The 27,453-nt window shown below is 47.1% G+C and overlaps 1 protein-coding gene across 1 annotated transcript in view; it reads right to left on the bottom strand.

Annotated features, from left to right (window-relative positions):
- The window catches only part of FAM98A (family with sequence similarity 98 member A), a 61,016-nt gene that overhangs the window by 16,266 nt on the left and 17,297 nt on the right, over positions 1 to 27,453 (bottom strand). Inside the window, exons 6-7 of the mRNA XM_075339497.1 lie at positions 12,042 to 12,158; positions 7,996 to 8,163 (exon numbers count right to left, since the gene is read on the bottom strand). Of these exons, the coding sequence (XP_075195612.1) occupies positions 7,996 to 8,163; positions 12,042 to 12,158 (285 nt within the window). The remainder of the gene's footprint in view (positions 1 to 7,995; positions 8,164 to 12,041; positions 12,159 to 27,453) is intronic.

Genomic DNA, 27,453 nt, shown 5'->3' with positions numbered 1-27,453 from the left:
ATACCTCAATAAAAGAGAGCCGAAAAACGACCCCTTCCTACAGGTGGGCAACCGCCGCCTGAAGGACTCGCCTACCTAGACTGGCATCTGCCGAAGCATAGGTATGCACTTGATAGTGTTTTGTGAAGGTGTGCAGACTAGACCAGGTAGCTGCCTGACACACCTGCTGAGCTGTAGCCCGGTGTCGCAATGCCCAGGACGCACCCACGGCTCTGGTAGAATGGGCTTTCAGCCCCGAATGAAGAGGAAGCCCCGAAGAACGGTAGGCTTCAAGAATCGGTTCCTTGATCCACCGAGCCAAAGTTGACTTGGAAGCCTGCGAACCCTTACGCTGGCCAGCGACCAGGACAAAGAGCGCATCTTAACGGCGCAGGGGCGCCGTGCGAGACACGTAGAGTCGGAGTGCTCTCACTAGATCTAATGAATGCAAATCCTTTTCACACTGGTGAACTGGATGAGGGCAAAAGGACGGTAAGGAGATATCCTGATTGAGATGAAAAGGAGATACCACCTTAGGGAGAAACTCCGGGACAGGACGCAGAACCACCTTATCCTGGTGAAAAACCAGGAAAGGGGATTTGCATGACAGCGCTGCAAGCTCCGACACTCTTCGGAGTGAGGTAATTGCCACAAGAAATACCACCTTCTGCGAAAGACGTGATAAAGAGACATCTGTCAGCGGCTCGAAAGGTGGTTTTTGAAGAGCCATTAACACCCTGTTAAGGTGCCAGGGTTCCAGCGGACGCTTGTAGGGTGGAACTATGTGGCAAACTCCCTGCAGGAACGTGCGGACCTGCGGAAGCCTTGCCAGGCGCTTTTGAAAAAATACTGAGAGCGCCGATACTTGTCCCTTGAGAGAGCCGAGTGACAAACCCTTGTCCATTCCGGATTGAAGGAATGAAAGAAAAATGGGTAAGGCAAAAGGCCAGGGAGTAAAACCCTTATCAGAGCACCAGGACAAGAAGATCCGCCACGACCTGTAATAGATCTTGGCAAACGTTGGTTTCCTGGCCTGTCTCATAGTGGCAATGACATCCTGAGATAAACCCGACGACGCTAGGAGCCAGGATTCAATGGCCACACAGTCAGGTTGAGGGCCGCAGAATTCAGATGGAAAAACGGCCCTTGTGACAGCAGGTCTGTGCGGTCTGGAAGCGCCCACGGCTGACCCACCGTGAGATGCCACAGATCCGAGTACCACGACCGCCTCGGCCAATCTGGAGCGACGAGAATGGCGCGACGACAGTATGATCTGATCTTGCGTAACACTCTGGGCAACATCGCCAGAGGAGGAAACACATAAGGGAGTCGAAACTGCGACCAATCCTGAACTAACGCGTCCGCCGCCAGAGCTCTGTGATCTTGAGACCGTGCCATGAAGGCCGGGACCTTGTTGTTGTGCCGTGACGCCATGAGATCGACATCCGGCGTTCCCCAGCGGCGACAGATCTCTCGAAACACGTCTGGGTGAAGAGACCACTCCCCCGCATCCATGCCCTGACGACTGAGAAAATCTGCTTCCCAGTTTTCTACGCCCGGGATGTGAACTGCGGAGATGGTGGAGGCTGTGGCTTCCGCCCACAGCAGAATCCGCCGGACTTCCTGGAAGGCTTGACGGCTGCGCGTGCCTCCCTGGTGGTTGATGTACGCGACTGCCGTGGCGTTGTCCGACTGTATGCGGATCTGCCTGCCCTCCAGCCACCAGTGGAACGCTTTTAGGGCTAGATACACTGCCCTTATCTCCAGAACATTGATCTGAAGAGAAGACTCGGTCGGAGTCCAGGTTCCCTGAGCCCTGTGGTGGAGAAAAACCGCTCCCCACCCTGACAGGCTCGCGTCCGTCGTGACCACAGCCCAGGATGGGGGCAGGAAGGATTTTCCCTGCGATAGAGAAGTGGGAAGAAGCCACCACTGAAGAGAGGTTTTGGCTGCAAGGGAAAGAGAGACGTTCCTGTCGAGGGACGTCGACCTCCTGTCCCATTTGCGGAGAATGTCCCATTGGAGTGGGCGCAGATGGAACTGCGCGAAGGGCACTGCCTCCATTGCTGCCACCATCTTCCCCAGGAAGTGCATGAGGCGCCTCAAGGGGTGTGACTGACCGCGAAGAAGAGATTGCACCCCTGTCTGCAGCGAAAGCTGTTTTTCCAGCGGTAGCTTGACTACCGCTGAGTGAGTATGAAACTCCATCCCGAGGTAAGTCAGTGATTGGGTCGGTGTCAACTTGGACTTTGGGAAGTTGATGAGCCACCCGAACTGCTGGAGAGTCGCCAGAGCGACGATCAGGCTGTGTTGACACGCCACCCGGGAGGGTGCCCTGACTAGGAGATCGTCTAAGTAAGGGATCACCGAGTGGCCCTGAGAGTGCAGGACCGCCACAACGGATGCCATGACCTTGGTGAAGACCCGTGGGGCTGTCGCCAGGCCGAAAGGCAGTGCCACGAACTGAAGGTGTTCGTCCCCGATGGCGAAACGCAGAAAGCGTTGATGTTCGGGTGCGATCGGCACATGGCGATAAGCATCCTTGATGTCGATTGATGCTAGGAAGTCTCCTTGTGACATCGAAGCGATGACCGAGCGGAGAGATTCCATCCGAAACCTTCTGGTGCTCACATGCCTGTTGAGCAGTTTGAGGTCCAGAACGGGACGGAATGATCCGTCCTTCTTTGGCACCACGAACAAGTTGGAGTAGAAGCCGTGACCATGTTCCTGAGGGGGAACGGGAATCACCACTCCTTCTGTCTTCAGAACGCCCACAGCCTGAAAAAGTGCGCCGGCCCGAGATGGGGGCGGAGATGTTCTGAAGAAACGAGTCGGAGGACGAGAGCTGAACTCTATCCTGTAACCGTGAGACAGAATGTCTCTCACCCATCGGTCTTGGACATGTGGCCACCAGGCGTCGCAAAAGCGGGAGAGCCTGCCACCGACCGAGGATGCGGTTCGGGGAGGCCAAAAGTCATGAGGAGGCCGCCTTGGAGGCAGTGCCTCCGGCGGTTTTTTGGGGGCGTGACTTAGACCGCCACGCATAGGAGTTCCTCTGGCCTTTCTCTGGCCTGTTGGACGAGGAGGATTGGGACTTGGCTGAGGGCCGAAAGGACCGAAACCTCGGTTGTATTTTCCGTTGCTGAGGTCTCTTCGGTTTGGACTGGGGTAAGGACGAGTCCTTTCCCTTGGATTCCTTAATAATTTCATCCAATCGTTCGCCAAACAATTGGTCGCCAGAAAACGGCAAACCGGTTAAGAACTTCTTGGAAGCAGAGTCTGCCTTCCATTCGCGTAGCCACATGGCCCTGCGGACTGCCACCGAATTAGCGGATGCTACCGCTGTATGGCTAGCAGAGTCCAGGACGGCGTTCATGGCGTAGGACGAAAAAGCCGACGCCTGAGAAGTCAAAGACGCAACTTGCGGAGCAGAGGTACGTGTGACCGCATTGATCTCAGACAGACAAGCTGAGATAGCTTGGAGTGCCCACACGGCTGCAAAGGCCGGGGCAAAAGACGCGCCTGTGGCTTCATAGATGGATTTCACCAGGAGCTCTATCTGCCTGTCAGTGGCATCCTTGAGCGATGAGCCATCTGCAACTGATACTACAGATCTAGCCGCCAGTCTAGAGACTGGAGGATCCACCTTGGGACATTGAGCCCAACCCTTAACTACGTCAGAGGGGAAGGGGTAACGTGTGTCATTAAGGCGCTTAGTAAAGCGCTTGTCCGGAAATGCTCTGTGCTTCTGGACAGCATCTCTGAAGTTAGAGTGATCGAAAAACGCACTCCGTGTACGTTTGGGAAACCTAAACTGGTGTTTCTCCTGCTGCGAAGCCGACTCCTCTACAGGTGGAGGTGGGGGAGAAAGATCTAGCACCTGGTTGATGGACGATATAAGATCATTTACTAAGGCGTCCCCCTCAGGTGTATCAAGATTGAGGGCAACGTCAGGGTCAGAGCCCTGAGCTGCGACGTCCGCCTCGTCCTCCAGAGAGTCCTCAAGCTGAGACCCCGAGCAGCGTGAGGAAGTCGGGGAAGATTCCCAGCGAGCCCGCTTAGCCTGTCTATGACTGTGGTCCGGGCAGGAGTCCTCCACGTGAGACCTAGGGGCCACCCCGGGAGCACGCTGCGGCGCAGACTGAGAGGGGCCTGGAGGCGATGATCCAACAGTGCCCGGGGCCTGTGTAAGGACCGGTCTGGACTGCAAGGCTTCTAGTAGCTTGGCAGACCATTTGTCCATAGACTGAGCCATGGATTGTGAAAGCGACTCAGAGTTTCTCAGCAAAAACTGCAAACTCTGTCCCTGCCGCTTGGACAGTGGAAGCAGGAGGGTCTGCCTGAGCCGAGGGGCCCACTAGTGACCGAGGCTCCGGCTGAGCAAGTGCAACAGGGGTCGAGCATTGCTCACAGTGAGGGTAGGTTGAACCCGCAGGTAACTTAGCCGCACAAGAGGTACAGGTGGCAAAATAACCCTGTGCCTTGGCACCCTTGCTCCTTGTGGACGACATGCTGTTGTCTCCTAGGAGAGTGATCACTGAGGGTATATAGCCAAAAGTAAACAACCCGGCCGCACAGAGAAAATATATATAATATATATATATATAATATATAAATATATAAATATATATATAAATATATAAATATATATATAAATATATAAATATATATATAAATATATAAATATATATATAAATATATATATATATATATATATATATATATATATATATATATATATATACACACTCTGGCACCCTAGGGGGACCAGCACCGGGTGACCGGTGTGGCTTACCGACCGCCCAAAGCGGAGTGTGTGTCCACCAGATTCCCTGCCTTAGGTCTCCCAGAGCTGCAGAGCTCGTTCCTGAAAATCCTCCACCGGCAGAATGTGTGTAAAAATGGCTGCCGGAGCTCTCAGGGGAGGAGGGAGCCGTGGGCGGCGACTAGTAAAGTGCGGGAATCTGGGGCCCCACAGTGATCAGTGAGGGGGGGGGAGGAAACCTAAAGTATGCTCCAGCCCTCACTGCCGACGTCAGGTCGACCGTCCCGCCCTTACCCCTGACTGGCAGGCCCGGGGGCGGGAGTTATGGTACTAGGCCGCAATGAAGCCGGGGACTAAATTTAATACCGCGGCCGACAAACAGGCTCGGTCGGCGCGGAAGTCCCGGTCTTCACAAACCAGCAGCTGCTGCAGCGTCTGTGAAACAAGCGCTCCATGCACAGTCCCCATGGGGACACAGAGTACCTTTAGATGCAGGGCCATGTCCCTGAGGATACATAGACTCCTGTCCGTCAGATTCCCACAGGGGCTGCGGAGGGAGCCCGGTCCCAGTAAATGGATGACCGGTCAGGATCCCACTTCTCCCAGAGCCTCTAAGGGATGGTGAAGGAAAACGGCATGTGGCTCCAGCCTCTGTACCCGCAATGGGTACCTCAACCTTAACAGCACCGCCGACGTAGTGGGGTGAGAAGGGAACATGCCGGGGGCCCTGTGGGGGCCCTCTTTTCTTCCAACCGATAAAATCAGCAGCTGCTGCTGACTAAAATGGGAAAGCATGAGTGGATGTGTGCCTCCTTCCACACAAAGCATAAAACTGAGGAGCCCGTGATGCACGGGAGGGTGTATAGGCAGAGGGGAGGGGTTACACTTTTTAAAGTGTAATACTTTGTGTGGCCTCCGGAGGCAGAAGCTATACACCCAATTGTCTGGGTCTCCCAATGGAGCGACAAAGAAATAGCTGCTAGGAAACCACTGCTAAGGACAGGCAACAAGCAGAAGAGACTTGTTTGGGCTAAAGAACACAAGGAATGGACATTAGACCAGTGGAAATTTGTGCTTTGGTCTGATGAGTCCAAATTTGAGATCTTTAGATTCAACCACCGTGTCTTTGTAGAAAAGGTGAACGGATGGACTCTACATGCCTGGTTCCCACTGTGAAGCATGGAGGAGGACGTGTAATGGTGTGGGGGTGCTTTGCTGGTGACACTGTTGGGGATTTATTCAAAATTGAAGGCATACTAAACCAGCATGGCTACCACAGCATCTTGCAGTGGCATACTATTCCATCCGGTATGCGTTTAATTGGGCCATCATTTATTTTAAACAGGACAATGACCCCAAACACACATCCAGGCTGTGTAAGGGCTATTTGACTAAGAAGGAGAGTGATGGGGTGCTACACCAGATGACCTGGCCTCCACAGTCACCAGACCTGAACCCAATCGAGATGATTTGGGGTGAGCTGGACCGCAGAGTGAAGGCAAAAGGGCCAACAATTGCTAAGCATCTCTAGGAACTCCTTCAAGACTGTTGGAAGACCATTTCCGGTGACTGCCACTTGAAGGTCATCAAGAGAATGCCAAGAGTGTGCAAAGCAGTAATCAAAGCAAAAGGTGGCTATTTTGAAGAACCTAGAATATAAGACATTTTCAGTTGTTTCATACTTTTATAAGTATTTTATTCCACATGTTTTAATTCATAGTTTTGATGCCTTCAATGTGAATCTACAATTTTTAAAGTCATGAAAATAAAGAAAACTCTTTGAATGAGAAGGTGTGTCCAAACTTTTGGTCTGTACTATATATATTATATATACACACACACACACACGTCTATCTATACACACTACCGTACATATATCTACATACAAAAATATATAGTGTTTTGAATTGTTCCAAAAAATGAAGCATTTCTCCCAGAAAATTATTGCAATTAGAAGTTTGGTTATACATATTTATTTGCTTTGTGTGTATCGGTAGAGCACAAAGGAGGGAGAAAAAAGGCAAATGGAACACATTTTCACACAAAACCCAAAAATCGGCTGGACAAAATTGTTGGCACCTCTCCAAAATTGTGGATTAACAACTTTGTTTCAAGCATGTGATGCTCGTTCAAACTCACCTGTGGTAAGTAACACATGTGGGCAATATGAAAATCACACCTGAGACCAGATAAAAAGGAGAGCCGTTGACTTAATCGTTGAATTACGTGTCTCTGTGTGCCACAGTAAGCATGGAGAACAGAAAGAGGAAAAGAGAACTGTCTGAGGACTTGAGACCCCAAATTATTGAACAATTATCAATCTCAAGGTTACCAGTCCATCGCCAGAGATCTTGATGTTCCTTTGTCCACAGTGTGCAGCATAATCAAGAATTTTACTACCCATGGCACTGTAACTAATCTCCCTGGACATGGACAGCAGAGACAAATTGATGAAAGGTTGCAATGTAGGATAATCTGGACGGTGGATAAGTAGCCTCAGTCAAATTCCAAAAGATATTCAAACTGTCCTTGAATGGAGGTTCAAAGATATTTTGGGGCTGTTTTGAGGTCTCTGGCATTGGATGTCTTGACTGTGCAAGGCATCATGAAATCTGAAGATTACCAAAGGGTTATGGGTTGTAATGTAGTGGCCAGTGTCAGAAAGCTGGGTTTGCCTCCCAGGTCATGGGTCTTTCAGCAGGACAATGACCCCAATCATACTTCAATAAGCATCCAAAAATGGATGGAAACAAAGCACTGGAGAGTTCTGAAGCGGCAGCAATGAGTCCGGATCTAAATCTCATTGTACATCTGTGGAGAGATCTTACAATCGCTGATGGGAGAAGGCGCTTTCATATATGAGAGACCTGGGGCAGATTAGAAAAGAAAAAAAAAAGAGTGGTCCGAAATTCCAGGTGAGAGGTGTAAGAAGCTTATTGATGGTTATAGGAAGCGATTGATTGCAGTTATGTATTCCAAAGGGTGTACAACCAAATATTAAACACAGTGTCAGCAATTTTGTTCGGCCAATGTTTGGAGTGATGTGTGAAGTTGTGTCCAATTTGCCTTTTTTCTGTGCTATTTTGTTTTGTTCCAATACAAACAAAGGAAACGTGTATAATAAAAACCACAATTTTTTTTGGGAGAAATACTTCAATTTCTGGAACAATTTCAAGGGTGCCAACACTTTTGGCCATGAGAGATGGCATCACAACATTAGGTCTGTTTCCCACCACTTGCATCTTACCTACCTTATTAATGGCACATGCAGTCTTTTCCCGGATTGAACCGCTACTAGTTCTCAAGATTTTCGAAAGATCGTGTCTTGCCGCCAACAAGTGTGCAACAGAAATGGAGCTTTTACCTGACAAGGCTGCACGCTTAGGCTGGTAAACCTTTGCCAATTTTTCAGACTGACTCTGTTTATGATAAAATAAATAAAATGAGACGTTACTGAACGTAATGACTGCTAGACAAAGAAGTGCCAGCATTTCAATAGGTTAGAAGATTTTATACAGTTACTGAAGGCACAGCCATATAGGGCTTGTGTGCAGACAAACATTTTACATCCAATGGCGCCCTCTCGTGGTAGAGATGAGTTTTGCGCGTTGTCAATGAACGAACATACAAAGATCTGAGCTAAATGTCTTAAATAGTGGTGAATTATAAAAGGTTTCCCAGTAAGGATCTTAATTAAAGGGGTGTTCTCAAGTTCTCTCTTAAAGGGAACCTGTCACCAGATTTGGTGACTATAAGCTGCGGCCACCACCAGTGGGCTCTTATACAGCATTCTAACATAAGAGCCCAGGCCGCTGTGACTTTATAATACTCACCTAAACAATTTGTGCGGTGCAGACTGGTCGGATGGGTGGCTCTGTTCTCCAGTACCAGCGCCTCCTCTTTCGCCCATCTTTGGTGTTTAGGTGAGTATTATAAAGTGTTTTTTACGTTCTACACAGTGGCCTGGACTCTTATATTAGAATGCTGTATATAAGAGGCCAACCGGTGGTGGCCGCAGCTTATAGGCCCCAAATCTGGTGACAGGTTCCCTTTAAGCAGCTTAGAGTTATCCAGTTTCCTTAAGTCCAGATTTTTGACAGGACAGGCTCTCCTTTTTGGGTGACAGTTGTGGTGACCTGCAGGGCTGTATGTATTGTTAGTAAAACTATAAAATTTAGCACAAATTCTGCTGTAAAACTAATTTAACACAAGAAGTACGCCTGCGTCTCAGTAAATTAAACATTGACAAATCCCTCGGGCCAGATGGCATTCATCCACGAAGATTGAGGGAATTGAGCTCCGTAATCGACACACCGCTGTATCTCATCTTTTTAGACTCGCTTGTAACAGGGTTGGTGCCTCAGGATTGGAGGATTGCTAATGTGGTACCGATACTTAAGAAAGGTAAGAGGATATATCCAGGCAACTACCGTCCAGTAAGCCTGACATCAGTAGTATGCAAAGTTTTTGAGGGCATTTTAAGGGATGACATGCAAAAATATATTGCAGAAAATAATATAATAACTGACAGACAGCATGGATTCATGAAAGATAAGTCGTGTCTAACCAACCTGTTGGGGTTCTATGAGGAGGTAAGTGCAAATCTGGATATTGGTAATGCAGCTGATGTGATTTATTTGGACTTTGCAAAGGCATTTGATACTGTACCACATAATAGCCTTATACTAAAGCTCCAGAAGCAAGGACTAGGGGAAACTATATGCAACTGGGTAAGGAATTGGCTAAAAGATAGAAAACAAAGAGTAGTCATAAATGGTACATTCTCTAAATGGGCTATAGTCAGCAGTGGGGTGCCGCAGGGATCTGTGCTAGGACCGATTCTTTTTCATCTCTTTATTAATGACCTTGTGGATGGGATTGATAGTAAAGTGTCAGTCTTTGCTGATGACACCAAACTATGTAGGATATTAAAAACTGACCTTGATAGTACAATATTACAAAAAGATCTGGATAAGATGTCAGAATGGGCAGATACTTGGCAAATGAGATTTAATGTTGATAAATGTAAAGTAATGCACCTAGGATGGAGTAATCCTATAGCTGCGTATACATTAAATGGAAATAAACTCGGGACTACAGAACAGGAGAAGGACTTTGGTATTCTCATTACAAATAAGCTGAGCAGCAGCACTCAATGTCAGGCAGCAGCTGCAAAAGCAAACAAGATTCTAGGGTGTATAAAAAGAGAGATTAGATCCCGTGATCCCAACGTATTGTTACCCCGCTATAAAATCACTTGTAAGGCCACATCTGGAATATGGGATCCAGTTTTGGGCTCCACATTTTAAAAAAGGACATTCAGAAGTTAGGACTGGCACATGACTTATTTCTTCCAAAGACAATACTAAGGACCAGGGGGCACTCACTGCGAGTGCAAGAAAAGCGATTCCGACAGCTAAATAGGAAAGGGTTCTTTACAGTTAGAGCAGTCAGACTGTGGAATGCATACCGCAATAGGTAGTAATGGCAGATACTATAATAGCTTTTAAAAAAGGGCTGGATGATTTCCTAAGTACACAAAACATTATGAGTTATAGACAAAATAGTGCCAAAAATATAAAATTGCTAGAGGAAGGTTGAACCTTATGGACCTAGGTCTTTTTTTCAACCTATGTTAGGGTACCGTCAGACTTTAGCGACGCTCCAGCGATCCCACCAGCGATCTGACCTGGTCAGGATCGCTGGTGCGTCGCTACATGGTCGCTGGTGAGCTGTCAATCAGGCTGATCTCACCAGTGACCAGCCCCCAGCCACACGTGGAAGCGATGCTGCGCTTGGTAACTAAGGTAAATATCGGATAACCAAGCGCTTGGTTACCCGATATTTACCTTCGTTACCAGTGCACACCGCTTAGCGCTGGCTCCCTACACTCCTAGCCAGAGTACACATTGGGTTAATAAGCAAACCGCTTTGCTTATTTACCCGATGTGTACTCCGGCTACATGTGCAGGGATAAGGGAGCCGGCACTGGCAGCCTGAGAGCGGCGGACGCTAGTAACCAAGGTATATATCGGGTAACCAAGCAAAGCCCTTTGCTTGGTTACCCGATATTTACCTTGGTTACAGCTTACCGCAGGCTGCCAGAAGCCGGCTCCCTGCATATTCAGATTGTTGCTTTCTCGCTGTCAAACACAGCGATGTGTGCTTCACAGCGGGAGAGCAATGTCCAAAAAATGAACCAGCACTGTGTGTAACGAGCAGCGATCTCACAGCTGGGGCCAGATCACTGCTCAGTGTCACACACAGCGAGATCGCTAATGAGATCACTGCTGCGTCACAAAAACCATGACTCAGCAGCGATCTCGCTAGCGATCTCGCAATATGAGAAGTACCCCTAACACATACAGCCATCAGTGGTGTATTCCTACATTAGACATTATTATCACTTTATTTACACAGAGCTAACGGCATTTGAACAAGCACACAGCTCTGGACAGTGAGCCATGATGCTGGGTGGTGGGGACTGTGATTCTACAGGTTTGATAAGAGAAAGATTTATAACTGCAGCTTGTCAGAAGCGGAGAAGGAAGGAGATAAGCAGGTAACTGTTATATAACAACCAATGTGCTGGAGAGAGATGGCTGGGATTTGAGGAGTTAACTCCTTTTCTGAAATGTAACTACTGGGTGCTCTGTTCCAGCTTCTGGAGGCCAAGATCCATGAAAAGCAACTGTACACTTAAAAGAAAAATCTAAAAGCAGTCATTGCAGGAGACTGGGAGCAGATAGAAAAAGCAAGTCAATTGCAAACTTGCTTATTTTTATGTTGTCTAGCTAAATAAAACAATTTAATAACTCGAGAATACCCTTTCAATTTCATAGCTAGTTATGCCTTAAACTATTGTGGCATTGGTACGAATAAGTGGAAGCCTTCTATTCTTGATAGGAAATTTGACGTACTTGTAAATCAATGGCAGACGCAGGGCCGGGGATATGAAAATACATTGTGGGCAAAAAAAAATCGTATAACAAAAATATCCATCTAACTGCATTCAGACCACATTGGATAGACTATAAATCTTCCTTTATACACAAAAGAAAAAAAGAATGTAAATGACCTTTCGTAGAAAATTTACCAAATAAATTCTAAAATAAAGCTAAAAATAGGAAAATAGAAACTAATCAATATAGACACCATGAGACTATAGCCATACGGTTCAAATGTAAGAAGCTGAACAGACCACACATCGGTGGTCACATCTTACAATATATAACAAAGATATTGAAGCTCAGTGATAATATACGAAATGCTGGAATTAACTTTGCGACCCTTTTACCTTTGCCCTGTCTGACCAGCCAAAAGACTGAACAGTCACATCCAGACGTTTCACCAACATTTTCCTCCGGACTTCGTATTCGTTGGTTATGGCTTGATTAATTGCTTCAATTTTCTCCTGAAAAAAAGAAAAATACAGATTAAATACTAAATCATCCAAAAACTTTGTTTAAAAGGGTAAAAAAAGATACATCATTTGCTGAATGTGTACAGGGTTTTGGAAAACTTTACAAAGAATTTATAAGGCCCTGTGCGCACTTACCGGATTTTGCCGCGGATTTGCTGCATGTTTCGCTGCAGAAAATGTTCATAACATCTCTGCAGTGAATCACCAGCAAATCCTATGGAGAAAAAAAATCCTGTGCGCACTGGGCGGAATTTGACAGCTGCATGTTTTGCTGCGGGAATCCCGCAGCAAAAACAAGTGCATGTCACTTCTTTTCCGCACATCGCTGCGGGATTTCACTCCATTGACTCAATGTTAATCATGAAATCCCGCAGGGAATAACGCAGGCAGCAAATTCTGTGCGGTTCACTGCGTTTTCCTGCGTTATTCCCTGCGGTATTTCGCGGTTTACCTCCGGTAATGTGCATCGCCTGTCTACGGTTTTGCAGGGAAGTGATGTCATTACAGGAAGAGGAAGCGGAGCAGAAAGTAAACACACACAGATCACACACACAAACACATCACAGACATAGAACACAGACACAGACACATAGAACACACATAGAAAGAAAACGGAAATATAGAAAACAAAGAACGTGGGCTCCGCTGCATATTTACCGTCCAGCCGAGGTAAGCACACAGCGGCGGCCCGGTATTCTCAGGCTGGGGAGGGAGAGGGGCAGGGATAATGTCCCCCGCCTCACTCCCCCTCCCGCAGCCGAGAATATCAGCCGCAGCTGCCCCGGCACTGTCGCATGCAATATGCGGCACTACCGGAGTGTCCTCGGCTCTTCTTGCCACCGTGTAGCAGTGGTGGCAAGGTAATACAAGGGGTTAATGATGGTGGGGGACCACCGCCATTAACCCCAGGCTTGATCATGGCAGCGTCTATGTGACAGCTGACATGATCAACCCGTAAGTAAAGTGAAAAAACACAGACACCGAAAAATCCTTTATTTTAAATAAAACCAACAAGCCTCGTTCACCATTTTATTAACCCCCCCCCCAAACAAAGCTCCGGCGTAATCCACACAGCTCCGGCTCCAGCGTCCTGCACTGCTGACATCCAGCCGCGACTGTCACAGACACAGCGCTGAATGAATGCAGCAGACAGCAGAGGTAATTACCGGTCATTTCCCACGGCCGGTAATGTGACCTCACTGCCGACCGTAGGAAATGCAGCGATCTGTCCTCTATCTATCATCTATCTATCCCTCTATCTATCTGTCTGTCTATCTATCTATCCCTCTATCTATTCTTCTGTCTATCTACTATCTCAGGATTAAATGACTTTTTTTCTTCAATGTGCTTTATTGCATTGAATGCAATAAAGCACATCCCAACCCGCACGCGGCAAAACCGCGGCAATACCGCAAATAATACCGCGGTAAAACCGCGGCAAACCGCATGCGGTTTTCGGGTGCGGTTTCCCGCGGTTTTTTACCGCGGGTGCGGTAATCTTTGAGAGCATGCGGAATTTTCACAAGAAAATTCCATTTCCCAGTGCGCACAGAGCCTAAGTCATCCAACAGTCACGTATGCAAATTGCCTCTTCAAAGAGGAAAATGACGAACTCTAGTGCCACCTATTGGTAGTAGAAATCCTACCAGTCAGTCAATAACGACCCTTTAACGAGTCTGGTCATAGTCATGCTACTGGCTCTACCATTATCTCTAAGCTGTATCTTACATGACAAATGTACATTAAGAGTTAAAGTGGGGTATCATTGATTTTGCCTCTGCTCTCCTGTATGTCAAACTGCATTTAAAGGGAACCTGTCATCAGAAATTTTGCTTTAAACCTAAATGTTTCCCCCTCTGCAGCTCCTGGGCTGCATTCTAGCAAGGTTCCTGTTGGTTTTTTGCTCCCTTTTAGACCAAATATAATACTTTATAAAGGTGTACCTTTTGGGATGCAAATTTTCTAAATCGTCCATGGGGGCGGGCTCTCTGGTGTCCGTTATGTCCATCCTGCCGATTTACGACGTCCCCCAATGAGATTATGGGCGGCGCTGTGATTATTATTGCAAGTGCCCACCCATAATCTAGTGCACACGCTTTCCTCTCTGCCTCCAGCGTTCTGCGCAAGCGCTGGCCGTAACCGGTGGTGTCCTGCTCCGATCCTCCCATCTATTTCCTGCTACAGGGAAAGATGGGAAAGAGGGGACGTGCGGTCATCTGGCCAGCGCTTGCGCAGAACGCTGGAGGCAGAGGGGAAAGCGCGGGCACTTGCGATGACAACACAGCACCGCCCATAATCTCGTGCCTGCGCAAACGTCACCAGCGGTCACACTGTGCACGCAGTGCACAGTCCCGCTACAGTGGCACTGCGCATGCGCCGGACCACGGGCTCACTGGGCAGCATCCTGGAAGTATGAAATGCTGCATTGGGGGACGGCGTAAATCGGCAGGAGGGACATAACGGACACCAGAGAGCCCGCCCCCATGGACGATTTGGAAAATTTGCATCCCAAAAGGTACAACTTTATAAAGTATTATATTTCGTCTAAAAGGGAGCAAAAAAAACAACAGGAACCTTGCTAGAATGAAGCCCAGGAGCTGCAGAAGGGGAAACATTTAGGTTTAAAGCTAAATTTCTGATGACAGGTTCCCTTTAAGCAAAACCAACAGGCAGGCTTTCAATTAGTGGGAGTGAGCCATTTGATGCTAAGAAGTGAGTTAAAGAAAGTTCCAACATCTATAGTGCTGGTGGAATGCTGAAGAGGAACTAACCACTCATTGACAGATTAGATGGATATGATCACCAAAATCAGTTAAAGGGAACCTGTTAGGTCAAAAAAATCGTTATAACCTACAAGCAGGAGCCTGTATGAGCTAGTGACCCCTTCCTACACATCCTTGTGTTGTTATATTGTGTAATATGAAAGTAATAAAATACGTTTTATTACTTACATGTTCCCTATGTAAATGATCAGAGGCTCTAGCCTCATGGACGTTGTATCGCCTTGTGGGCGTTTGCATGTTTTCCGTGGTATCCTGCCCCTGTGGGAGTGATACCATGGATTTACATGAGCGACATCCCAGTCAGCTCCTGGAGATCCCTTGCGTGCGCGCTTGTCAATCTCGCCCCCTTCTCATCCTGGTGTTTGCTTCTCGGCTTCAGAAGCACACTGCACATGCTCAGAAGATGCCTGCGTTTCCAGTCACATGCAGTGCGCGTCAGAAGCCGACCAGCAAACACCAGGATGAGAAGGCAGCATGAATGACAAGCGCGCACGCGAGATTCTGAACGAGCTGACGTGACGTCGCTCATGTATATCCATGGTATCACTCCCACAAGGGTGTGATACCAAGGAAAACATACAAATGCCCACAAGGGTGTGATAAAACGAAAACCATGAAAACTCCCACATGGGCGTGATACGATGGAAAGTATGCAAATGCCCACAGGGGCGTGATACGATGGAAAGTATGCAAACGCTCACAGGAGCGCGATACGATGGAAAGTATGCAAATGCCCACAGGGGAGTGATACGATGGAAAGTATGCAAATGCCCACGGGGGCGTGATACGATGGAAAGTATGCAAATGCCCACAGGGGCGTGATACGATGGAAAGTATGCAAATGCCCACAGGGGCGTGATACGATGGAAAGTATGCAAACGCTCACAGGAGCGCGATACGATGGAAAGTATGCAAATGCCCACAGGGGCGTGATACGATGGAAAGTATGCAAATGCCCACGGGGGCGTGATACGATGGAAAGTATGCAAATGCCCACGGGGGCGTAATACGATGGAAAGTATGCAAATGCCCACGGGGGCGTGATACGATGGAAAGTATGCAAATGCCCACGGGGGCGTGATACGATGGAAAGCATGTAGACGCCCACAGGGCGATGAGACGCCCATGGGGCTAGAGACCTATGCTATTTACATAGGGAATATGTAAGTAATAAAACGCATTTTATTATTTTCATATTACACAATATTACAAGAAAGGGATGGGTAGGAAGGGGTTACAAGCTCACACAGGCTCCTGCTTGTAGGTTATAACGCTTTTTTGACCTGACAAGTTCCCTTTAACTGTCTGTGAGGGGTCAGGTGTAGGAAGATGAAGTTTTTCTACAGGTTTTGTGTCAAAGAACAAAACGTTTGTATCTTTTGTTGAAAGGGTCTCCCAAAAATAATGGGAGTTTCACCGCTGGGACCCCTAGGGTGTAGTTATACTGTAAGAAGTACAAGGACAAATATTTGTGGAGGAAAATGCCTTTTTATGTAGAGAAATTATGTTACGTTTGCTTAAAACGCATAAGTTCTCAGCAGCACATCACCCGGAGTATACAGGACAATGTGCTGCCGAGAACAATGATACTCTATTCCCACAGAACATTTGTAATCACGATCGTCCTGTGTGCATGGAAGTGTGATTAGCCTATAGGACGCTTTGTAGCTGATCAGCAGGTTCTATAGAAAGCCACTTGTGTGGGGGGGGGGTCTCCCAACTCTCCCTTGACAGAAGATGTTGGGTAGATAAAGATCCAGCATGTCTGATTTAGGACTGCCGCTCCCTCTGTTCTCAGTGAGGAGGCCACAGCCAGAAGAGCCCAGCAGCGTCTCTCTCAAAGAACACAGGAATACTTGGCAAAGTGAAGGGGTCGGGAGAAATAGATGACAGCCAAACGATGGCTCAGCTGATTGTTCGTCCATCAGCTATGGTGTATGGGGCCCTTGAATGCAATCTCCACAATCATTTGCCTGGATATCATAGGTAACAGTTTTAGAAACCAGACAACCCCTTTAATGAGGAGTTCAGTGTACACTGCTGTGTGCTGCGGATCTCCAATTGAGGGTATAAGCCATTTACCACTCCAGGCCATTGACTAGCAAAATACAAATGACATGCAGAAATGCCTTAAGCTAGAAATGTGTAATCCAAATTCACCTAGACAATGGGCTCACAGGCAACACAAGACAGCTCATACATAGCATACAATCACAGCCATTACTACTCATGTGCCTGATGAGCCATAAGAACAGAACTGGGAGAAGCATCCTTAAAGGCATGCACTGCTGAGAAGACAAGGACACTTGAAAAACAATGAACTCGGAAGACGGAAAGTTTGCCAACAATAGCATTAAGCTTTGCAGTACTGGTCATAGGAAGCTCGAAACATAGCCACATGTTTTGCACTTTAACCCTTGTAAGTCTGGGAAAATTTAAGTCATTTATCCAGCAAATGTTACTTAATTTTCAAACACATATGCAAACTCTAGTAAAGTAGAGGTAGAGATCCTTTTGATGGGCATGCTGTTCTCCACTTTGAATCAGCAAATAACACAGTACGTGTCCTCATCATCTCCCATATAGACCACCGCAACATCCTCCTCCGTGACCTCCCACCTGGTAATCTTGCACCCCTTCAATCCATCTATGCTGCAAGTTAACCTGCCTCAGCTCTTAAAGTGGAGGTGTGAAGTACAAAAAAATATTTTCATCTCAATCTCTGTTTAGTGCCATAATCTAAACTAATTTTTGCAAAACAAGAATGCCGCGGAGACACCATCACATGTTTCTCAACGCTGGCAGGAAACTAGCCAGGTCTTTCACCGGGAAGGAACAACCACGGGAAGGGAAGTCTCCAGTCAAGGAGACCACCTATGCCAAACATGGTATCCATCCACAGACAGCTGTTTCGGGGTATTTGCCCCTCATCAGTGTGGAGTAGGAAACTGGCTAGTGGGAGCAATGCCTAGTAGAAGACTACATAGGTTAGTTGGTTGTTCCTTCCCGGTGAAAGACCTGGCTAGTTTCCTGCCAGCGTTGAGAAACATGTGATGGTGTCTCCGCGGCATTCTTGTTTTGCATATTTTCCCAGGAGGCCTTGTTCTAGTGTCACTGCGTTGAGAAACACGTGATGGGGTCTCCGCGGTGTTGGATGTTGACCTCCCCGAGGTCAACCATCCTTACAGGCGCTGTGGAATGGGGCACCACTGAACCCTGGGGTACGTGTAACTTAATTGTTATGTCCCCATTGACAGGTGGTGGACGGTTTTCCTTTAGGCATATGTAGCTTGCCCACTATTACTGTCATGGAACAATAACCCTTAACAATAATTAGATTCTATAATTAAGACATCCTATAGTCCTCTATGTATGTTTTGTATTGTCTAGTTTGTGGGGTAGTATTTGGTATCTTTTTTTAAAAAAAATAAGACTAATAAAAATCGCATTTTAAATTTGTATGGTTGAGGTAGACCTTGTCAAAAATTGGATTCAATGCCTTAACCTCTTCAGCCCCAGAGCCTTTTCAGTTTTTTTTTTTTGCTCCCCTTCTTCAGAGAGCCGTAACCTTTTTATTTTTCCATCAATCTTGCCATACGAGGGCTTGTTTTTTGCGGGACGAGTTGTACTTTTAAATGAAACCATAAGTTTTACCACATAGTGTACTGGAAAACAGCAAAAAAATTCCAAGTGTGGAAAAACTGCAAAAAAAAGCGTGATGGCACAATAGTTTTTGGGATGTTTTATTCACGGTGTTCACTATATGGTAAAACTGATGTGTGGGTATGATGCCTGAGGTCAGTGCGAGTTTGTAGACATCAAAATGTATAGGTTTACTTGTATCTAAGGGGTTTAAAAAAATTCACAAGTTTGTCCAATAAAAGTGGCGTACGTTTTGCGCCATTTTCCGAAACCCGAAGCGTTCTCATTTTTTGGGATCTATGGGTCAGTGGCGGCTCATCTTTTGCGTCTCGAGCTGTCGTTTCTAATGGTACTATTTTTGCGCAGATGCTACGTTTTGATCACCTGTTATTGCATTTTGCGTAAAACTTGCAGCGACCAAAAAACGTAATTTTGGCGTTTTGTTTTGTAAACAGCAGATATGGTCACTTCCTGCTTCCCTGGCCTCCGGGCTGAGTGAAAACGAAAGTGACTCGTCATAGTTGCAGGCGTCATCACATGACCCTGTGCTACCATGGCAACCACCGAAAGTCACGTGATCACTCACGTGACATCCGGTGGGGGCGATGGTAAGTGAAAATCATGACAGCGCGTATATACATCTCGCTGCCAGACTTTGGCAGCGAGATGTAAGGGGTTAATGTTACGGGTGGAATGCGATTCCACTCGTAACATGCAGGCACACATGTCAGCTGTTGAAAACAGCTGATATGTGCGCGGATCGCCGCATCCTGCCCGCGGAAGGGGGTGGGGCTTAACGTGACACGCTCCATGACGGATAGATCCGTCCATGGTCGTGAAGAGGTTAAAATTACCTTTGATGTTTCTGCTAATTGTTCCCTAACTACACCAACTATTCCACTACTTTTTTCCCTACTTCCTCTCTGATGATACTTCGTTTGAGAATCTCAGGTGCATGCTGGGATACTCAAATGAAGAGTCATTCAGGAGGCAGAGACTGCGGTCACTGTTACAAACATTGCCCCCTCCCTGAATCGAAGCGTCGTTAGGGGCTGGGCTAATCCCTGAGGGCTAAGCACTTTGCGATGTGCACAATGATAGCCTGTGCCCTGTTTCTGATCAGATCAATAGTAACAAGCCAAAAACAGAGCAGAGCACATTGCCAGTGCACATTGGCAGAGTACCCGGTGTGCAGAGACCAGCGCCACCCCACAAGAGACGTCAGTGCCGCTGTCATTGTGCACATCGCACAGCGCCCCAGCCCAAAAATCAATGACGCTTCATTTCAGGGAAGGGCAGAGGCTGTGCCAATGACCACAGCCTCTACCCCCTGATGATACTTGATTTTTTTTTAATCATGTTCATTGTTATTATTATTCAACAAAAAACACATGGTATGCGTAACAGTCCCTTCCCCTGGGAAGACAATTCGGGAAAAGAGGTAAGGCTGCTTTCACACATCCGGTTTTTGCTCTGCGGCACAATACGGCGCTCTGCAGAAAAACCGCAACCGTTTTTTTTCCGCCGGTTGCGTTTTTTTTTTGCATAGACTTACATTAGTGCCGTATTGTGCCGCATGGGCTTGCGTTCGGTCCGGTTTTTGCCGCATGCGGCAGATTTAGCCGATGCCGCGGCCGGATGGAACGTTGCCTGGAACGTTTTTTGCTCCGGCAAAAAAAACGCATCGCGCCGCATCCGGCCGCTGCGGCGCATTTTTCAATTCATGCCTATGGACGCTGGATGCGTCGCGATGCGGAAAAAAACGCATCCGGCCGCCGCATGCGGTTTCTTCCACTGCGCATGCTCAGTAGCATGCCGCAACCGGAAAAAAACAGACGGGCCGCATGTAAAAACGTATGCAAAGGATGCGGTGTTTTCTCCGCATCCGTTGCATAGGTTTCACAGCCGGATTGAGCCGCACTGCTCAAACCGGATGTGTGAAAGTAGCCTAAGGCTGGTTTCACACTACGTTTATTTAACATCCGTCCATAACGTTTTTTTAGCGGAAAAACGGATCCAATGCAAATGCGTTTTCACTTCAATGCATTTGCAATGGACTCGCGTCCACCTGCGTTCGCATGCGTTTGCGTGCGTTAGACACAGGATCCGTACTTTTGCGTTATTTTAACATGTTTCAAAAACGCTACTTGTAGCATTTTTTACCTTTGTCAAAATAACGCATCTCACAGGATCCTTCACATTGCGCCGCGAGCTGCAATGCATTTCAATGAGCGCTGGATCCTGCCTAGCAGAATGCGTCGAGTTGCGTTGTAACAGGATCCTGCTTTTGTACTGAGCATGCCCAGAACCAGTCTCGCGTGATCTGTCTCTCTCTCCTCCTCCCTCCCTCACCCTCTCTATCTCTGTCTTTCCCCCTTCCTCTCCTCCCTCTCTCTCCCACCTGAGAGCTGCGGACACTCGTAACCAAGGTAAATATCGGGTAACCACTTCTCTTAGTTACCCGATGTTTACGTTGGTTACGTGTGCAGGGAGCCCGGCTCCTAGCAGCTGCAGACACTCGTAACCAAGATAAATATCGGGTATCCAAGCCCGATGTTTACCTTGGTTACGAGCGTCTGCAGCTGTCAGAAGCCGGCTCCCAGTCTGGCACGTTTAGTTCCCCTCACTCCCGATCACATGACTCCAATGCCCGCCCCTAAACATCCAGTGACAGGATCCTGCAAAGTAAGACATGCGTTTACATGCGTTTTTTGCTGTAAAAGCAGGATCCGCTTTTGCAGCAAAAAAACGTTCAGGACGCATGTTAAAAAAACGTAGTGTGAAAGCAGCCTTAGGCTGGTTTCACACTACGTTTATTTAACATCCGTCCATAACGTTTTTTTAGTGGAAAAACGGATCCAGTGCAAATGCGTTTTCACTTCAATGCATTTGCAATGGACTCGCGTTAACATGCGTTCACCTGCGTTTGCATGCGTTATAGTGAGGATCCAGCGACTTGCAGTTTTTTAACATCTTTCAAAAACGCTACTTGTAGCGTTTTTGAGCTGCGTCCAAATACTGCATGTCACCGGATCCTGACTAAACAGCACGCAAACGCAGGTGAACGCTGGCGTGCTGATAGACAGGATCCTGCTTGCTCTACTGAGCATGCACAGAACCAGTCTCGCGTGATCTGTCTCTCTCTCCTCCTCCCTCACCCTCTCTCTCTATCTCTGTCTCTCTCCCCTTCCTCCCCTCCCTCTCTCTCCCACCTGAGAGCTGCGGACACTCGTAACCAAGGTAAATATCGGGTAACCACTTCTCTTAGTTACCCGATGTTTACGTTGGTTACGTGTGCAGGCAGCCCTGCTCCTAGCAGCTACAGACACTCGTAACCAAGATAAATATCGGGTATCCAAGCCCGATGTTTACCTTGGTTACCAGCGTCTGCAGCTGTCAGAAGCCGGCTCCCAGTCTAGTTCCCCTCACTCCCGATCACATGACTCCAATGCCCGCCCCTAAACATCCAGTGACAGGATCCTGCAAAATAACAGATGCGTTTGCATGCGTTTTTTGCTGTAAAAGCAGGATCCGCTTTTGCAGCAAAAAAACGTTCCTGATGCATGTTAAATAAACGTAGTGTGAAACCAGCCTTAGACAGTCTCCGGTCACCAGAATAACATTGGTTATGTACAATAACATGGAGTAACAAAAATAAACAAACGCACCTGTAACCCACATCCACCATCAATACACGTCACAGAATATATGACTCATTTTATCACACCCCTCTCTACCGAGTTATTTTACATCTTTCCCCACCCACATGTAAATCAGAATTATTCAACAGATCACCCTAGAGCAAAAATTAGTTAACCAGTGATAAGAAGAAGGACTTTATCTCCCATGGTATCCTGCAACAATGTTGGGGAGGGAAGACCCGGCGTATCCAGCCACACTCCCCAGATTTTATAGAATTTTTTGAGCGCATTTAGTTTAAGATACACTCCCCTCTCCAACCGAAGTATATTATTGACCCTTTCCCCAAGGTCACCCAAGGCTGGAGGAGCAGAGTCCAACCATTGGTAGGCCAACAGTTTCCTAGCTTGATATAGCAGCCGTGTAATGCAGATTGTTGCTGGTGAGCTCAGGTCTGCCCCCCCTCTAGATATCCGAGAATAGACGTGACAGGACTCGGTTGCAGTCGTATTTTAAATTATTGCGCTACTAGGTCTTATACTGCCCTCCAGCACTCCTCAATATTCCCACATGACCACATCATATGCAGCAAATTAGCATTCTCCTGCCCGCACCTAGGACAGAGATCATCTGTCCGAACACCGATCTTATGCAGTAGACTAGGCGTCCTGTAAACTATGTAGTAGGAATAATTGTGACAGTAGTTGATTTTCAGATACAGCAAGAGTTGGAGTCTGCGACAAAATCTCGCCCCACTGCTGATCCATCATAGGGCCCAGGACTCCCTCCCACTTTACTCTTGCCTGCACAGGAAATTTGTCAAGATATCTAGCTAGCAGTGCTGCGTATACCCTAGAAATAACACCATGCGAGCGCTCAGATGTCAGCAGGTCCAAGAGAATGTGGCTCCGCTTTATTCTAATCTCTACATGTCGTGTCTGTCTGGCAAAGTTGTAGGTACTGGTAGAAAGACCCATGTGGTATCCCAAATTCAGCCGGAAGCTGATCAAAACTCTTCAATACATTATCTTGTAATATCTGGGACAGCCAGTACACCCCCCTATCCACCCACATCCTCCAACGACAAAGCTTCTGCAACTCTAGCAGTTCGGGATTATGCCATAAGGGGCAGTATTCTGTTCCTGTTATTCCCAGTAGCGTCTTTGCTCTATCCCACACCTTGTATAGCAGTGCTAGCATCAGGTGTAATGATCTATTTTTGGGGGTACATTTCGCTTCCAGAAACGCCACCGGGTGTCTCCATCCCGTAAGGCCCCTCACCATTTTACCCCCACTGTCACATGCGTCATCTTTTTCCTCATCCCTTGAAGTGCTGTAACTGCACTGCGATATATATCCACGGGTTAGGGACTGCAAGGCCTCCCCCATCCTTTCCCCTGTGCAACATATAAAGACAAATCCTGGGTTGTTTTTTTTTCCACAATAGCTCCCGAAACATGATATTAATTTTACGAAACAATTTACAGTGTATCCAAATCAGGGCATTGTGGAGGAGATACAGAAGTTTAGGCATCAGCACCATTTTAAGTAGGTTGGCTCTACCAGTAAGGCTATGTGCGCACGTTGCGTACATTCACTGCAGAATTTTCTGCAGCAATCTGAAGAGCACACGTGCGCTTCAAATAGCTGCAGAAAATGTCCGTAGTGACAAAAAAAAAAAAAAAAGCCGATTCCATGTGCTCTGCCTGCAGCTCCTGCCATAGACAGAGCAGGGGCTGCCAGCAAAGCGCACGGAAGAAGTGACATGTCACTTCTTAGAACGCAGCGCTTCTGGCAGCAGAGGAAGCGCTGCGCTCTAACACGCCACGTGCGCACGGCCCCTGCACAATCTCCATAGATTATGCAGGGGACGCAGGCAGTTACGCTGCGCTACAAAGCGCAGCGTAACTGCATGTATTTACGCAACGTGCGCACATAGCCTAAGGGACAACGGGAGTCGACACCAGGCATCTATCTTACTTCTGAATTTGAGCAACATGGGCTCTAAATTCAAAGTGTAATAATCCCGTGGTCAGGTGATAACCACTATCCCAAGATATTGAAACCTATCCACCGTTGGGACCCGCAACCCCAAAGCGGTGAGATCAAATGAAAGTGGGTCTATAGGGAGCAGAGACGATATTTCCCAATTTATAAGTAGCCCTGAAAGTTTCCCGAATTCTCTAATATTAACAGCCGGACCCAGGGATGTCCCCACCTCTTGCAAATAAAGCAACATGTCGTCCGCATAGAGGGATACCTTATGGTCCAAGCCCCCGATCTCAAACCCCTTCACAGCATTAGAGGTACGGAGCAAGGCCGCCAGTGGTTCTACCGCTACCATGAACAGCAAAGGGAGAGAGGACAGCCCTGTCTTGTGCCCCTAGCCAGGCCAAAGGATGATGTAATACAGCCATTAACTCGAATTCTGGCCCGTGGGGACGCATACAATAATTTAACCCAGGTTATAAACCGATCACCCAGACCTAGTTTCTTCAGGGCAGCCCATAAAAAAATTCTATTCAATACTATCAAAGGCCTTGGCTGCGTCTAATGACAGAACTACCCTCTCCCTATTTCCCCCCTCCGAGCTGCATCCCCAGAAATAAACGCTGCAGATTAATGGAGGTAGATTTATTTATTTATTACCGGTCTGGTCCTCATGAATCACGGACGTAATCACCCGGGATAATCTGTTGGCTAGTATTTTTGCAATTAGTTTAATATCTAATGTAAGAAGTAAGATAGGGTGGTAGGAGTCAGGTGCAGCCAGGTCCTTTCCGGGTTTGAGAATCAGAACAATGATTGCTTCCATCATAGATGCGGGGAGAGAACCCCGTTCCTCAGCCTCCCTAAACACCTCCAAGAGCCTTGGAAGCAGGAGAGATGATACTTGATTTGAGTATCCCAGCATGCAATGAGATTCTGAAACAAAGCATCATCAGAGAGCAACTAGGGAAAAAAAAAAATACAATACCAGTTAGATAGTGTAATTAGGGAAGGATAGGGTATTTTTAATGCAAGTATATAAGAAATTAGTTTAGATTATGGCACTAAATTGAAAGGGATTTAGATGAAAATTACTTTGACCTGCGGATCACCCCTTTAAAGAAAATCTGTCAGCAGGATTTTGCTATATAATCTGAAGAAAGCAGGAAATAAAGGCTGACACACAGTTCAAGGATGTGTCACACACCAATTTTAATAGGAATTAGAGAATTCAACTGTTGTGGGGGAAACGCGTCGGGAATCTTCTGTGAGGTTGTTCTCCAGCAAGTTAAGTTTACCCTACTGGGATTTAATTCTTACAGGTCCACTTTAATGCAGTTGGTCATCTGCACTGGGTAACGGATTTTTGACAGCTACCTGTGTACTCCCTCTCACCCATTAGAGTGCATCTGAGGGGAGCATTTTTTACAACTACTCTGTATGGGGATTTCCCCTATGACCAACTAATATATTTAATACTAATCAGCATATTGACTATGCACCTAGTGTGATTGAATAATCCTGACTTCAGCACTAACCACACTTTCTGGGCTTTAGGTCAATTATTGACACACAGGCAGTTCTAGGGCCTACTAGGGATAGCCGACGAGGAGCGGGGGCGCCCGAAACATTATGGTGTTTACCTCCGCTGCCAGGAAGGTGAAGGACTAGGGATCTATGACCTAGCCATTTTTTAACATCTTAGTTGATATTACAATTTCTATCAAAAAGAACCTCACTGGGCTATCCTTAAATTCCCTAGTCTGATATCCCTTTAGAGTATATCTAGCTCTGCACGACTGGATGTGTGTTCACTGACCGATATAGCTACATACAATGAGATATAGCTTGAACTTATAATTTTAATGTTTATAAATAAAAATAGTTCAAGGATGTGTCACCCTGCTGTGATGTTGTTAACTAAAGGTACTGTCACACTAAGCGACGCTCCAGCGATCCCACCAGCAACCTGACCTGGCAGGGATCGCTGGAGCGTCGCTACACGGGTTGCTGGTGAGCTGTCACACAGGCAGATCTCACCAGCAACTAGTGACCAGCCCCCAGCCAGCAGCGACGCGTGGAAGCGATGCTGCGCTTGGTAACTAAGGTAAATATCGGGTAACCAACCCGATATTTACCTTGGTTACCAGCGCACACCGCTTAGCGCTGGCTCCCTGCACTCCTAGCCAGAGGACACATCGGGTTAATTACCCGATGTGTAGTCTGGCTATGTGTGCAGGGAGCCGGCACTGACCGCGTGAGAGCGGCAGACGCTGGTAACGAAGGTAAATATCAGGTAACCAAGGAAAAGGCTTCTTGGTTACCTGATATTTACATTGGTTACCAGCGTCCGCAGAAGCCGGCTCCCTGCTCACTGCACATTCAGTTGTTGCTCTGTCACTGTCACACACAGCGATGTGCGCTTCACAGCGGGAGAGCAACAACTAAAAAATGGTCCAGGACATTCAGCAACAACCAACGACCTCACAGCAGGGGCCAGGTTGTTGCTGGATATCACACACAGCAACATCACTGTTGCATCACAAAAGTCATGCCTCAGCAGCGATGTTCCTAGCGATGTTGCTTAGTGAGACGTGGCCTTTAAAGTGAAGATTTTATCACCCGGGATTATCATTGCACTGGACCACACTAGTCTGACCACACCCCCCTCGGATTAGCACCTCATTATCTATAGACTCTGTACATTGAGAGCCGTGTGTGTGTGTGTGTGTGTGTGTGTGTGTGTGTGTGTGTGTGTGTCTCGACTTTGAGCTCTGCTGCATTGTTAAAATCTAAAATCTCATTGGATTCAGAATTTCTTTGCCTACATCATAATGCTCTATTGTAGCAAAAACCTGCTGAGGATTCCCTTTAGCTCCTTTGCCATCACAATCCCTTTACTGTCTACCCATTGGTCTGTGAATTTAGTTCAAATGATTGACATAAGACTGTATATATCCTTCCCCTCCATAAATCTCTGACCTAATTGTGCACTACCTCAATACATGTAGTTCTAGTTGTCAAAAGACCTCCTTCTCCTCTTGTCTACCCTTCCCACAAGTGTCTGCAAAATTTCTCCCATACTTTCCCAATACCCAAAACCTCAATCCTTAAGGAAAGTCTACCACAATCAGGGTAAACTGAATCCACAGACAAAACCTCATGTCTTTAAATACTGTGTTTCCCAGATAATAAGCCCTAGCCCAAAAATAAGCCCTTCCAGGCATTTTCAG

The sequence above is a fragment of the Anomaloglossus baeobatrachus genome, chromosome 3 (genome assembly GCF_048569485.1).
Source record: "Anomaloglossus baeobatrachus isolate aAnoBae1 chromosome 3, aAnoBae1.hap1, whole genome shotgun sequence".
Classification (NCBI taxonomy): domain Eukaryota; kingdom Metazoa; phylum Chordata; class Amphibia; order Anura; family Aromobatidae; genus Anomaloglossus; species Anomaloglossus baeobatrachus.
This window is presented reverse-complemented; position numbering and strand designations above follow the sequence as displayed.